This window comes from Oncorhynchus tshawytscha, unplaced genomic scaffold (assembly GCF_018296145.1).
Source record: "Oncorhynchus tshawytscha isolate Ot180627B unplaced genomic scaffold, Otsh_v2.0 Un_contig_14949_pilon_pilon, whole genome shotgun sequence".
In the NCBI taxonomy this organism is placed as follows: domain Eukaryota; kingdom Metazoa; phylum Chordata; class Actinopteri; order Salmoniformes; family Salmonidae; genus Oncorhynchus; species Oncorhynchus tshawytscha.
The window spans coordinates 140,001-155,599 of NW_024609444.1; the positions used below are offsets into that span (position 1 = coordinate 140,001).

At 45.6% G+C, this 15,599-nt stretch overlaps 1 protein-coding gene across 1 annotated transcript in view; it reads left to right on the forward strand.

Annotated features, from left to right (window-relative positions):
- The window catches only part of LOC121844799 (adhesion G protein-coupled receptor L3-like), a gene marked incomplete at its 5' end in the record, with an annotated part of 148,366 nt that extends 134,095 nt beyond the window's left edge, over nt 1-14,271 (forward strand). Inside the window, 5 exon segments of the mRNA XM_042315345.1 lie at nt 4,680-4,862; nt 5,614-5,707; nt 9,523-9,564; nt 10,930-10,947; nt 12,688-14,271. Coding sequence (XP_042171279.1) covers nt 4,680-4,862; nt 5,614-5,707; nt 9,523-9,564; nt 10,930-10,947; nt 12,688-13,334 — 984 coding nt within the window. The 3' untranslated portion in view covers nt 13,335-14,271.
- Between the last annotated feature and the right edge of the window lie 1,328 nt (nt 14,272-15,599).

The following is a 15,599-nucleotide window of genomic DNA, read 5'->3' on the forward strand; positions in this document are numbered from 1 at the left end:
GTTGTCTGACATGGTTCTGTGTTCTAACATGTTGTTGGATGTTACTCTACGGGACACCTTCAGCAGGCTCACACATCACCAATACTCAGAAAGAGTTGTCCAACAAATGCCTGAACACAATCCAATATTATTCTCCCACACACATCTACTGTTGACGGACTAGAGTGAGTTAGGGGGGGGTAGATGGTTGATAGCTAGAGGGGGAAGAGTGGGATGAAGGACGGACCAGAATGGGTTGTGAGGGGGGGATTAGATGGTTGATAGCTAGAGGAGGACGAGTGGGATGAAGGACAGACCAGAGTGGGTTAGGGGGGTTAGATGGTTGATAGCTAGAGGAGGAAGAGTGGGATGGAGGACAGACCAGAATGGGTTGGGGGGGGTTAGATGGTTGATAGCTAGAGGAGGAAGAGTGGGATGGAGGACAGACCAGAATGGGTTAGGGGGGTAGATGGTTGATAGCTAGAGGAGGACGAGTGGGATGAAGGACAGACCAGAGTGGGTTAGGGGGGGGTTAGATGGTTGATAGCTAGAGGAGGACGAGTGGGATGAAGGACAGACCAGAGTGGGTTAGGGGGGTTAGATGGTTGATAGCTAGAGGAGGAAGAGTGGGATGGAGGACAGACCAGAATGGGTTAGGGGGGTAGATGGTTGATAGCTAGAGGAGGAAGAGTGGGATGGAGGACGGACCAGAGTGGGTTAGGGGGGTAGATGGTTGATAGCTAGAGGAGGAAGAGTGGGATGGAGGACAGACCAGAATGGGTTAGGGGGTAGATGGTTGATAGCTAGAGGAGGAAGAGTGGGATGGAGGACAGACCAGAATGGGTTGGGGGGTAGATGGTTGATAGCTAGAGGAGGAAGAGTGGGATGGAGGACGGACCAGAGTGGGTTAGGGGGGTAGATGGTTGATAGCTAGAGGAGGACGAGTGCGATGGAGGACAGACCAGAGTGGGTTAGGGGGGTTAGATGGTTGATAGCTAGAGGAGGAAGAGTGGGATGGAGGACAGACCAGAATGGGTTAGGGGGTAGATGGTTGATAGCTAGAGGAGGAAGAGTGGGATGGAGGACAGACCAGAATGGGTTGGGGGGGGTAGATGGTTGATAGCTAGAGGAGGAAGAGTGGGATGGAGGACGGACCAGAGTGGGTTAGGGGGGTAGATGGTTGATAGCTAGAGGAGGACGAGTGCGATGGAGGACGGACCAGAGTGGGTTAGGGGGTAGATGGTTGATAGCTAGAGGGGGAAGAGTGGGATGGAGGACAGACCAGAATGGGTTAGGGGGTAGATGGTTGATAGCTAGAGGAGGTCGAGTGCGATGGAGGACGGACCAGAGTGGGTTAGGGGGTTAGGTGGTTGATAGCTAGAGGAGGACGAGTGGGATGGAGGACGGACCAGAGTGGGTTGGGGGGTTAGATGGTTCTCAACACCTACATTAATATAAGCAGGCTAACACAGCAGTAATAGTAGAATGTGAAATGCCTAAACACCTCCCACACGCTTCACTGTTGACAGAACAGATGATGTGGGATGAATCAACCTGTTAATACTCTGTCTGGCTTTTCACCCACAGACACGCTATTGTTCTAGGTCCTCAGGGTGTGTGTGTGTGTGTGTGTGTGTGTGTGTGTGTGTGTGTGTGTGTGTGTGTGTGTGTGTGTGTGTGTGTGTGTGTGTGTGTGTGTGTGTGTGTGTGTGTGTGTGTGTGTGTGTGTGTGTGTGTGTGTGTGTGTGTGTGTGTGTGTGTGTGCGTGCGTGTGTGTCGGGTCATGAGATCAGCTATCTAGGGGAAGACTCATACAATGTTGAGGTTTTCCTTGGCAAAGCCCTCTCAATCTCCCTAGAGACTCTGGGCAATGTTCTCACACACACACACACAATCCACCACACACACACACACAGCTGTGAAAACAGCATCTCCAGTCCAAGTCCATCTTTAAAAACACATTCTTTATCTATTTACATTGGCTTGATTAGAATCTACATCTTCCTAACATACCTGTATCCTTCCTAACATACCTGTATCCTTCCTAACATACCTGTATCCTTCCTAACACACCTGTATCCTTCCATAACACACCTGTATCCTTCCTAACACACCTGTATCCTTCCATAACACACCTGTTTCCATCCATTACCCACCTGTTTCCTTCCTAACACACCTGTATCCTTCCTAACACACCTGTATCCTTCCTAACATACCTGTATCCTTCCTAACATACCTGTATCCTTCCTAACACACCTGTATCCTTCCATAACACACCTGTATCCTTCCATAACACACCTGTTTCCATCCATTACCCACCTGTTTCCTTCCTAACACACCTGTATCCTTCCATTACACACCTGTATCCTTCCTAACACACCTGTATCCTTCCATAACACACCTGTATCCTTCCATAACACACCTGTATCCTTCCTAACATACCTGTATCCTTCCTAACATACCTGTATCCTTCCTAACATACTTGTATCCTTCCTAACACCTGTATCCTTCCATAACACACCTGTTTCCTTCCATTACCCACCTGTTTCCTTCCTAACACACCTGTATCCTTCCATTACACACCTGTATCCTTCCTAACACACCTGTATCCTTCCATAACACACCTGTATCCTTCCATAACACACCTGTTTCCTTCCATTACACACCTGTTTCCTTCCTAACACACATGTATCCTTCCTAACACACATGTATCCTTCCATAACACACCTGTATACTTCCATAACACACCTGTATCCTTCCATAACACACCTGTATCCTTCCTAACACACCTGTATCATTCCATAACACACCTGTATCCTTCCTAACACACCTGTATCCTTCCATAACACACCTGTATCCTTCCACAACACACCTGTATCCTTCCTAACACCTGTATCCTTCCTAACACCTGTATCCTTCCTAACACACCTGTTTCCCTTCCTAACACACCTGTATCCTTCCTAACACCTGTATCCTTCCTAACACCCGTATCCTTCCTAACACACCTGTTTCCCTCCATAACACACATGTATCCTTCCTAACACACCTGTTTCCCTCCATAACACAGCTGTATCCTTCCTAACACAGCTGTATCCTTCCTAAGACACCTGTATCCTTCCACAACACACCTGTATCCTTCCACAACACACCTGTATCCTTCCTAACACCTGTATCCTTCCTAACACACCTGTATCCTTCCATAACACACCTGTATCCTTCCATAACACACCTGTATCCTTCCACAACACACCTGTATCCTTCCATAACACACCTGTATCCTTCCATAACACACCTGTATCCTTCCATAACACACCTGTATCCTTCCTAACATACCTGTATCCTTCCTAACATACCTGTATCCTTCCTAACATACTTGTATCCTTCCTAACACCTGTATCCTTCCATAACACACCTGTTTCCTTCCATTACCCACCTGTTTCCTTCCTAACACACCTGTATCCTTCCATTACACACCTGTATCCTTCCTAACACACCTGTATCCTTCCATAACACACCTGTATCCTTCCTAACACACCTGTATCCTTCCATAACACACCTGTATCCTTCCATAACACACCTGTTTCCTTCCATTACACACCTGTTTCCTTCCTAACACACCTGTATCCTTCCTAACACACATGTATCCTTCCATAACACACCTGTATCCTTCCATAACACACCTGTATCCTTCCATAACACACCTGTATCCTTCCTAACACACCTGTATCATTCCATAACACACCTGTATCCTTCCTAACACACCTGTATCCTTCCATAACACACCTGTATCCTTCCACAACACACCTGTATCCTTCCTAACACCTGTATCCTTCCTAACACCTGTATCCTTCCTAACACACCTGTTTCCCTCCCTAACACACCTGTATCCTTCCTAACACCTGTATCCTTCCTAACACCCGTATCCTTCCTAACACACCTGTTTCCCTCCATAACACACATGTATCCTTCCTAACACACCTGTTTCCCTCCATAACACAGCTGTATCCTTCCTAACACACCTGTATCCTTCCTAAGACACCTGTATCCTTCCATAACACACCTGTATCCTTCCACAACACACCTGTATCCTTCCTAACACCTGTATCCTTCCTAACACACCTGTATCCTTCCATAACACACCTGTATCCTTCCATAACACACCTGTATCCTTCCACAACACACCTGTATCCTTCCATAACACACCTGTATCCTTCCTAACACACCTGTATCCTTCCTAACACACCTGTATCCTTCCTAACACACCTGTATCCTTCCTAACACACCTGTTTCCCTCCATAACACATCTGTATCCTTCCATAACACACCTGTATCCTTCCACAACACACCTGTATCCTTCCATAACACACCTGTATCCTTCCTAACACCTGTATCCTTCCATAACACACCTGTATCCTTCCTAACACACCTGTATCCTTCCTAACACACCTGTATCCTTCCATAACACACCTGTATCCTTCCTAACACACCTGTATCCTTCCATAACACACTTGTATCCTTCCACAACACACCTGTATCCTTCATAACACACCTGTATCCTTCCACAACACACCTGTATCCTTCCATAACACACCTGTATCCTCCATAACACACCTGTATCCTTCCATAACACACCTGTATCCTCCATAACACACCTGTTTCCCTCCATAACACCGCTGTGTGTCCCTGTCTCCCCTCTCCAGGTGCGTAAGGAGTATGGGAAGTGTTTGCGTTCCCATTGCTGCAGTGGTAAGAGTGTAGAGACCTCCATCTCGTCCTCTGGAAAGAACCACACCACGTCTCGAACCCCAGGACGATACTCCACGGGGTCGCAGGTCATCTTGCCTGCCTGTACACCTGGACGCTACTCCACAGAAGACTCCCAGGTGAGACCAGGTCCAGCACACCTGTTGGACTAACCTACAGTACAATCCGATTCAGCTTTAACTCTGACTTCTGATTCTAGAAGTCTTTGAAAGTTGTCTTGGAAAGTCACCTTTTATCCCTGACTCTCTCTCTCTACCTCCCCCCTTCCTTCTCTCCCTCCCTCTTCTCTTCTCCCCTCTCCCCTCTTCCCTCCCTCCCTCCCCCTTCTTCTCTCCTTCCCTTCATCCCCCTTCCTTCTCTCCCTCCCTCTCCTCTCCTCCCCTCTTCCTTCCTCTCCCTCCCTCTCCTCTCCTCCCCTCTTCCTTCTCTCCCTCCCTCTCCTTTCCTCCCCTCTTCCCTCCCTCCCCCTTACTTCTCCCCTCTCTCTTCCCTCCCTCCCTCCCCCTTCTTCTCTCCTTCCCTTCATCCCCCTTCCTTCTCTCCCTCCCTCTCCTCTCCCCCCTCTTCCTTCTCTCCCTCCCTCTCCTCTCCTCCCCTCTTCCTTCTCTCCCTCCCTCTCCTTTCCTCCCCTCTTCCCTCCCTCCCCTTACTTCTCTCCTTCCCTCTCTTCCCTCCTTCTCTCCCTCCCTCTCCTCTCTCCCCCTTCCTTCTCCCTCCCTCTCCTTTCCTCCCCTCTTCCCTCCCCCTCCCCCTTCCTTCTCTCCCTCCCTCTCCTCCCCTCCCCCTTTCCCTCCCCCTTCCTTCTCTCCTTCCCTTTCCTCCCTCCTTCTCTCCCTCCCTCCCTCCCTCCCCCATTCATCCCTCCATCAGAGTCGTATCAGGAGGATGTGGAACGATACAGTGAGGAAACAGGAGTCATCCTTTATGACAGGAGACATCAACAGCTCAGCCACACTCAACAGAGGTAACCAAGGATACTACTACCTATTCAGTATAACAATAATACTGTTATTTATAATGCGCTGACAGAGTAAAGAGAAGTTTATATAAGTTCTCTTTACTCTGATGCTAATGCTATCGTTAGCCCACTGCTGATGTCACTTCCTCTATGAAGGACAGAAGAGAGGAAGTCTTTGGCATGGCCCACTACACTAAGACTGGCCCACTGCACTAAGACTGGCCCACTACACTAAGACTGGCCCAACAAGTGTGTGAAGACTGGCCCACTACACTAAGACTGGCCCACTACACTAAGACTGGCCCACTACACTAAGACTGGCCCACTACACTAAGACTGGCCCACTACACTAAGACTGGTCCACTGCACTAAGACTGGCCCACTACACTAAGAATGGTCCACTACACTAAGACTGGCCCACTACACTAAGACTGGTCCACTACACTAAGACTGGCCCACTACACTAAGACTGGCCCACTACACTAAGACTGGCCCACTGCACTAAGACTGGCCCACTGCACTAAGACTGGCCCACTGCACTAAGACTGGCCCACTACACTAAGACTGGCCCACTACACTAAGACTGGCCCACTACACTAAGAATGGTCCACTACACTAAGACTGGCCCACTACACTAAGACTGGCCCACTACACTAAGACTGGCCCAGTACACTAAGACTGGCCCACTACACTAAGACTGGCCCAGTACACTAAGACTGGCCCACTGCACTAAGACTGGCCCACTGCACTAAGACTGGCCCACTACACTAAGACTGGCCCACTACACTAAGACTGGCCCACTACACTAAGACTGGCCCACTACACTAAGACTGGTCCACTACACTAAGACTGGCCCACTACACTAAGACTGGCCCACTACACTAAGACTGGCCCACTGCACTAAGACTGGCCCACTGCACTAAGACTGGCCCACTGCACTAAGACTGGCCCACTACACTAAGACTGGCCCACTACACTAAGACTGGCCCACTACACTAAGAATGGTCCACTACACTAAGACTGGCCCACTACACTAAGACTGGCCCACTACACTAAGACTGGCCCAGTACACTAAGACTGGCCCACTACACTAAGACTGGCCCAGTACACTAAGACTGGCCCACTGCACTAAGACTGGCCCACTGCACTAAGACTGGCCCACTACACTAAGACTGGCCCACTACACTAAGACTGGCCCACTACACTAAGACTGGCCCACTACACTAAGACTGGCCCACTACACTAAGACTGGCCCACTGCACTAAGAATGACTCTTCATCTTATTCCTCCTAGTCTGACCAGTCTGACTAGTCTAACCAGTCTGACCAGTCTAACCAGTCTGACTAGTCTAACCAGTCTGACCAGTCCAACTAGTCTAACCAGTCTAACCAGTCTCACCAGTCTAACCAGTCTGACCAGTCTGACCAGTCTAACCAGTCTAACCAGTCTGACCAGTCTGACCAGTCTGACCTGTCTAACCAGTCTGACCAGTCTGACTAGTCTAACCAGTCTGACCTGTCTGACCAGTCTAACCTGTCTAACCAGTCTGACCAGTCTAACCAGTCTGACCAGCCTGACCAATCTAACCAGTCTGACCAGTCTAACCAGTCTGACCAGTCTAACCAGTCTGACCAGTCTAATTAGTCTGACCAGTCTAACCAATCTAACCAGTCTAACCAGTCTGACTAGTCTAACCAGTCTGACCTCTCCAGCCAGTCTAACCAGTCTAACCAGTCTGACCAGTCTGACCAGTCTGACCAGTCTAACCAGTCTGACCAGTCTGACCTCTCTAACCAGTCTAACCAGTCTGACCAGTCTAACCAGTCTGACCAGTCTAACCAGTCTGACCAGTCTGACCAGTCTTACCAGTCTAACCAGTCTAATCAGTCTAACCAGTCTGACCAGTCTAACCAGTCTGACCTCTCTAACCAGTCTAACCAGTCTGACCAGTCTGACCTCTCTAACCAGTCTAACCAGTCTAACCAGTCTAACCAGTCTGACCAGTCTGACCAGTGGTCTTTCTATATTTGTTTTGTATCTATATCTGTGTTTTTACATGTACATTGATTGATTGATTGATTGATTGATTGATTGATCTTTAAGCTACAACAAAATATAAATAACATATATTTTTCCAAACGAATCCAATCGGTTACGGCTTCAAACACACCGACGGCGTCATGACCTTCTGGTACACCGGAATGACATTCATGTCCAACGCGACGCTGCGTTTGCCTCGCAGTGCGTTCGCCTCGCAGTGCGTTTGGTGGGTTGTGTACCTTGGATTCGTGGAACGTCAAACTGTGTGCGTTGACAGCCTGACAGAAACGGTAGCAGGAGGTGAATGTTGAACTGTTGTTTACACACATATCCAGATGATGCTGTGTACTAGTTTGAGCAATGAAGCTGCCGGCGTGTTGGAGGCGTTAGTTAGTTTTACACCCGTTGCTGAAATGGTTGTTCCCAGTTTAAATGGCTTTACAATCTCCTCACAATGGTTCTAGCCCTGACAGTCATTATGAATCAGGATATTGGGATATTTCCTAACTCTGGCTGGGTTCAGTCATTATGAATGCAGGATATTGGGATATTTCCTAACTCTGGCTGGGTTCAGTCATTATGAATGCAGGATATTGGGATATTTCCTAACCCTGGCTGGGATTCAGTCATTATGAATGCAGGATATTGGGATATTTCCTAACCCTGGCTGGGATTCAGTCATTATGAATGCAGGATATTGGGATATTTCCTAACCCTGGCTGGGATTCAGTCATTATGAATGCAGGATATTGGGATATTTCCTAACCCTGGCTGGGTTCAGTCATTATGAATGCAGGATATTGGGATATTTCCTAACTCTGGCTGGGATTCAGTCATTATGAATGCAGGATATTGGGATATTTCCTAACCCTGGCTGGGATTCAGTCATTATGAATGCAGGATATTGAGATATTTCTATTTAGGTGAAATAAAATAAAATGTAATAGTTTATGACAATACCTAGGATGTAACTTGGTGAAGGTCACAGGACTGAACATGAACAAATGCAACGACCATGTCTCTGACTAACAAATACAGTCATGGGTGGTTACTCTACAATTCACTAGAGAAAGGCTGCAGGAATGACTGGCAAGCTTATGTCTGGGGTTTTCACTTCAACTGTGTTTGCCTGATTGATTTACATGTCTTCTCTCTCTCTTCCTTTCATGCTCTCTCTCACACCCACTCTATCACTACACTCCCCTCTCTTTCTCTCTCTCTCTGTCTCTCTCTCTCTCTGTCTCTCTCTCTCTCTGTCTCTGTCTCTCTCTGTCTCTCTCTCTCTCTCTCTCTCTCTCTGTCTCTCTCTCTCTCTCTGTCTCTCTCACTCTCTCTGTCTCTCTCGCTGTCTCTCTCTGTCTCTCTCTCTCTGTCTCTCTCACTCTCTCTGTCTCTCTCGCTGTCTCTCTCTGTCTCTCTCTCTCTCTGTCTCTCTCTCTCTCTCTCTCTCTCTGTCTCTCTCTCTCTCTCTGTCTCTCTCACTCTCTCTGTCTCTCTCGCTGTCTCTCTCTGTCTCTCTCTCTCTCTCTGTCTCTCTCTCTCTCTCTGTCTCTCTCTGTCTCTCTCTCTCTGTCTCTCTCTCTCTGTCTCTCTCTCTCTCTCTCTCTCTCTCTCTGTCTCTGTCTCTCTCTCTCTGTCTCTCTGTCTCTCTCTATCTGCCTCTCTGTCTCTGCCTCCACTAGGAGCGATGGCTAATCATCTGTTAACTAATACTCTCCTTCATCCCCATGGTTCTAACCATCCTTATAACTCTCTGCTGGGGGACACCAACCACCAAGCAGTCTGTAACAACCCCAACGTGGCTGGCATGTATAACACACAAGGTGTGACACACACATTCCTATGTATAACCTATGATCCCTATTTCCCACTTCATTTTAGTTATCCTCCAAGTTCATTTTTAAATTATTGTTCTTTTTGTGAAGAAGTTTGATCACTTTTGATCACTTCCTGCACTTTATTGTTTTGAGTTATGGCTTCACTGAACTTGCAAAGGATCACATTCTTATTGACCCTTGACCCCTGGACTGTGCAAAAGCATTTCACTTTTCAATTTAAAAATATATAATTGATTTTGATGGGTCCTTGATTCTAAAAATGGCCGCCACTGTTCATGATTCTGTCTGCATGCCTGTGAAAATGACTCCCAGATGAGACCAACCAATCATGTTGTGAGACATCACCGTAGCGTCCCATTGGTCAGGTCTCAAAACACATACGTTTTAACTTAAGTTATTTAGTTCACCTTGTAGATTTATGACCTAAACGTGTAAGTTATCAGTCTCAGATTCAACATAACACTAACGAATCATCTGGGATCTATGAGTGCTTGTGCTGTTTGGTGGGATTCTCTGTCTGTTTTATGAGCTATGAATGCTCTATGAATGCTCTTTGAGTGGTTTATGAGTGCTCTTTGAGTGCTCTATGAGTGCTCTATGAATGCTCTATGGATGCTCTTTGAGTGGTTTATGAGTGCTCTATGGATCCTTTATGAGTGCTCTATGAATGCTCTATGAATGCTTTATGAGTGCTCTATGAATGCTTTATGAGTGCTCTATGAATGCTCTATGAATGCTCTATGAGTGCTCTATGAATGCTCTATGAATGTTTTATGAGTGCTCTATGAGTGCTCTATGAATGCTTTATGAGTGCTCTATGAATGCTCTATGAATGCTCTATGAGTGCTCTACGAATGCTCTATGAGTGCTCTATGAATGCTCTCTGAGTGCTCTATGAATGCTCTATGAATGCTCTATGAATGCTCTATGAGTGCTCTACGAGTGCTCTATGAATGCTTTATGAATGCTCTACGAATGCTCTACGAATGCTTTGTGTGTTTTGTGTTGTTGTGTTATGCTTTTCGTCTGGTAAAGGCTTTTGTGCTTGCTGTATTGCATCATCTGTTTTCAGTGTTTTACGTGGGTTCTGTTCATTAGTGTTGTTAGTATGTGACAGTGTTGTACTGTGGGAGAAGTTGGATTGATCCTGAAGACAGACCATGTGAACCGTTCAGTTTGTAACCAAACGCAGTAGACTGGGTGCTGAAGACGAGGCCTTACAACTAAACACGATACCATTCCTTGTGTGTTTACTCCTTTCTCCATACACACTGTTTTTGTATCTATCTGTGTCTGTCTTTACTCACTGTTTTGTGTTTCTCTCTGTTTCTCTCTCATGCTGTCCCATAGCCCCCTACAGAGACACAAGTAATCACCTTTTCTAACCAAACATCTGATATCAACCTACCACTATGGATGTCAAATACGCTTACAAATACCTAGCTATTTACTACACCGAACAATATTTACTATACCGAACTATATTTACTATACCGAACAATATTTACTATACCGAACTATATTTACTATACCGAACAATATTTACTACACCGAACAATATTTACTATACCGAACAATATTTACTATACCGAACAATATTTACTATACCGAACAATATTTACTACACCGAACAATATTTACTACACCGAACAATATTTACTACACCAAACTATATTTACTACACCGAACAATATTTACACCGAACAATATTTTTACGAACAATATTTACTACACCGAACAATATTTACTACACCGAACAATATTTACTACACCGAACAATATTTACTATACCGAACTATATTTACTATACCGAACAATATTTACTATACCGAACTATATTTACTACGAACAATATTTACTAACAACTATATTTACTATACCGAACTATATTTACTACACCGAACAATATTTACTATACTATAACTATATATTTACTATACCGAACAATATTTACTATACCGAACTATATTTACTATACCGAACAATATTTACTATACCGAACAATATTTACTATACGAACAATATTTAACAATATTTACTATACCGAACAATATTTACTATACCGAACAATATTTACTATACCGAACTATATTTACTACACCGAACAATATTTACTATACCGAACTATATTTACTATACCGAACAATATTTACTATACCGAATTTACTACCGAACTATATTTACTATACCGAACTATATTTACTACACCGAACAATATTTACTATACCGAACTATATTTACTACCGAACAATATTTACTACACCGAACAATATTTACTATACCGAACTATATTTACTATACCGAACAATATTTACTATACCGAACAATATTTACTATACCGAACAATATTTACTATACCGAACTATATTTACTACACCGAACAATATTTACTATACCGAACAATATTTACTATACCGAACTATATTTACTATACCGAACAATATTTACTACACCGAACAATATTTACTATACCGAACAATATTTACTATACCGAACTATATTTACTACACCGAACAATATTTACTATACCAAACTATATTTACTAACTATATTTACTACTATACCAATTTACTTTACTATTTACGAACTATATTTACTAACTATATTTACTATACCGAACAATATTTACTATACCGAACTATATTTACTATACCGAACTATATTTACTAACATATATTTACTATTACAATATTTACACCAAACAATATTTACTATACCGAACAATATTTACTATACCAAACTATATTTACTACACCGAACAATATTTACTACACCGAACAATATTTACTACACCGAACAATATTTACTACACCGAACAATATTTACTATACCGAACAATATTTACTACACCGAACAATATTTACTACACCGAACAATATTTACTACACCGAACAATATTTACTATACCGAACAATATTTACTATACCGAACTATATTTACTACACCGAACAATATTTACTATACCGAACAATATTTACTACACCGAACAATATTTACTACACCGAACAATATTTACTACACCGAACAATAGACAATTTAAACTATTTAGCGTTTTATTGCTTAACTTTGTTTCTTCTAATAATTGTGTTTGTTTACCGTTTCCCACAGAGGGAATCCTAAACAACGCGCGAGACACCGGCGTCATGGATACGCTCCCTCTCAACGGTAACCACGGCAACAACTACAGCGCGGCGAGCGGCGACTACCTCAGCGACAGCGTCCAGATTCTGGAACGAGGCGGCGTCAGCGGTTACAGTACCTACGGCAACCACAAGGAGACGACGACGACGTTAGAAAAGCAGATCCTTAAAGAGTTAACGTCCAACTACGCCCCTTCGTACTTGAACAACCACCAACGCTCGGCGACCACCGAACGCAACCACAACCTGATGAATAAGATGGTCAACATCGGTAATGGCACCGGCAACGCGGGCGGCCTGGTCGGTAACGGCAGTAACGGAATCGGAATTGGTGGCGTAGTCGGCGGCGGGAGTAACCGTGACTACGACTTGAGTAACGACGGCGTCGACGTTAGTCACATGGTGCTGGATAACCCCAACGCTGCCTTCCCATTGGATGAGAATTTGGGATTGGAGATTATAAGGGAGGAGTCGAACGCCCCTCTCCTCCCGCCCCGCCCTCTGCCTCCCCCGGACAGCCTCCCCCACCCTCACCCTCCTCCTCCGCCCCCCCATAACTTCTCCCGCCCCGGCGCATCCCCCAGGAGACCAGCGACAGCTTCTTCCCCCTCCTGACCAACGAGCAGACGGACGAGACGCCACAGTCACCCAATCACAGAAACTCTCTGTACACCTCCATGCCCGTGTTAACGGATTTACCGGACGGGCAGATGAACGGGTTAGCGGACGGCGAGATGGACGACAGCGGGGAGATTCAGGCCGGTACCAGCAGCACCGGGAGCGGACCGGGGCCGGAGGCGGATGATGTTTACTATAAGAGCATGCCAAACCTGGGGTCCAGGAACCACCTCCACCAGCTCCACCATTACTACCAGATGGGGCGAGGGGGCAGCGACGGCTACATGGTACCTGTCAACAAGGAGGATTCTGATTCGTCGCCCGAGGAGCCCCTGACCCCCGTTGACCCCTCCCACCTGGTCACGAGCCTATAGACCAATGAGAAGACTCTAAACCCCTTATTTTCCGGGTCCCACCTTCTTTTTTAGTCCCGCCTCCCAGAATAGTTATACGTTGATGATTGATTGACAGTTGGCGCTGACCAATGAAAGCCTGGTTGAACGCACTCACTTCCTGATTCTTTCCTGTGGTTAGTGACAATAGGGACGATACTGAGCTATCATTGGCCGGAATGGGGATGAGAGAGGGATTCGATTGGATAGAGATGGATTGTATTTAGACCAGAACGAACTAAACTGGGTGGCTCGAAACCGAGGAGGTTTTTTTTTGTGAATATTCTTCAGGAATGGAAATATGAAGTAGTTCCTGAAGGAGGGGAGGATCTGTCAGGCCACCTGTCTTGATAGACGTTCCCTGGGTCGTAGCCCAGACACATTCTACCATGGACCTGTAGCAGATCCTAGCTGAGTCTTTTTTCACTGTCAAAATCCATCAGACTGCTCTTCCAAGCCCTGGACACTGGTCGAAAGTATCTAGCCAATCGCCAGGCTTCTCCTTGTTCTTCTACTACCCGACCTGCCAATAGAGTAGAGTATGTATGATAAAAAAGCCCCGCCCCCCTCACATAACTATTTTATTAAGACGACATGTTGTTGTAAACACTGTAACCATGGCTACAGATGACAGGGTAGTTCGAGGAGCTCCTATGTGTTTTTACAACCGTCTCTTCCGCCAGTCTGATGAACTGAACTGAACCGGAGGGTGGAAAGGTACATTTCCTGTTCCTGCAAGGTGTATGAGACTGAACTGAACTGAACCGGAGGGTGGAAAGTTACATTTCCTGTTCCTGCAAGGTGTATGAGACTGAACTGAACTGAACCGGAGGGTGGAAAGTTACATTTCCTGTTCCTGCAAGGTGTATGAGACTGAACTGAACTGAACCGGAGAGGTTCCCTAAGTATGAACTAGACAAAGATGAAGGATTAGAAATGGACTGAAACAGATGCAAACAGATGCATTCTCCCCTCCGGGGGGGGGGGACAGATGCAAACAGATGCATTCTCCCCTCCAGGGGGGGGAGGGGGGAGAATGTTTATATTTCTGTAAGTTTTTTTTAGATGTTCTTCTGTAACCATGGCTACAGATGACAGGGTAGTTTAGATGATTTCTATGTGTTTGTACAGAATATAGAATAGTGTTGCGTCAGGACTGCCTGGGATACACCTCTCGGTGTTTCTGCTTTTCGTTTTGTACCTTTGGGACTGTAATGGTGAAGAACGTGTCATTCCGTCTGGCTGTACGATGTAACTCCTGTTCAGCCAATCACATCACTTTACAGGAACAACCTTCGTTCTCACTGCTTCGTCTTTACACGACAACATATGAAAATCACTACGGATTGATACACACACACACACACACACACACACACACACACACACACACACACACTTCATCCTCGGTCGTTTTCTATCTCAAAACATCTCCATCACTTCTATTTTGAGAAATCAATCGTATCGATATATATATTTTTATCACTGTGTAGTTTTGCGAACCATCGGGGGGGGGGGGGGTGCATAAAGTGATATATGGTAATGTCGTGTGGGGACTTCAGACGGTTACTATGGAAACCAGAGATTCTGTATAGATGGAACACCCCCCCCACACACACACACACACACACACACACACACACACTCTCTCCATAGCTCCTGTTGACCAAACCAAACAACACAGAGGAAGCCTGTATATTGAGTTGAAACGTAATGGGGGAAGTTCACCCTCAGATAGCGTGGGATATGGGTTGAACTTTTGACATGAAAACATCTGATTTTTAGGTTGGCTTTTTTTTAGGTTGAGCCGTCTCTCGTCAAAAGGGAAATGCCACTATTCCTATATAAGGTGGGTCCCTGTCTGTGAGGG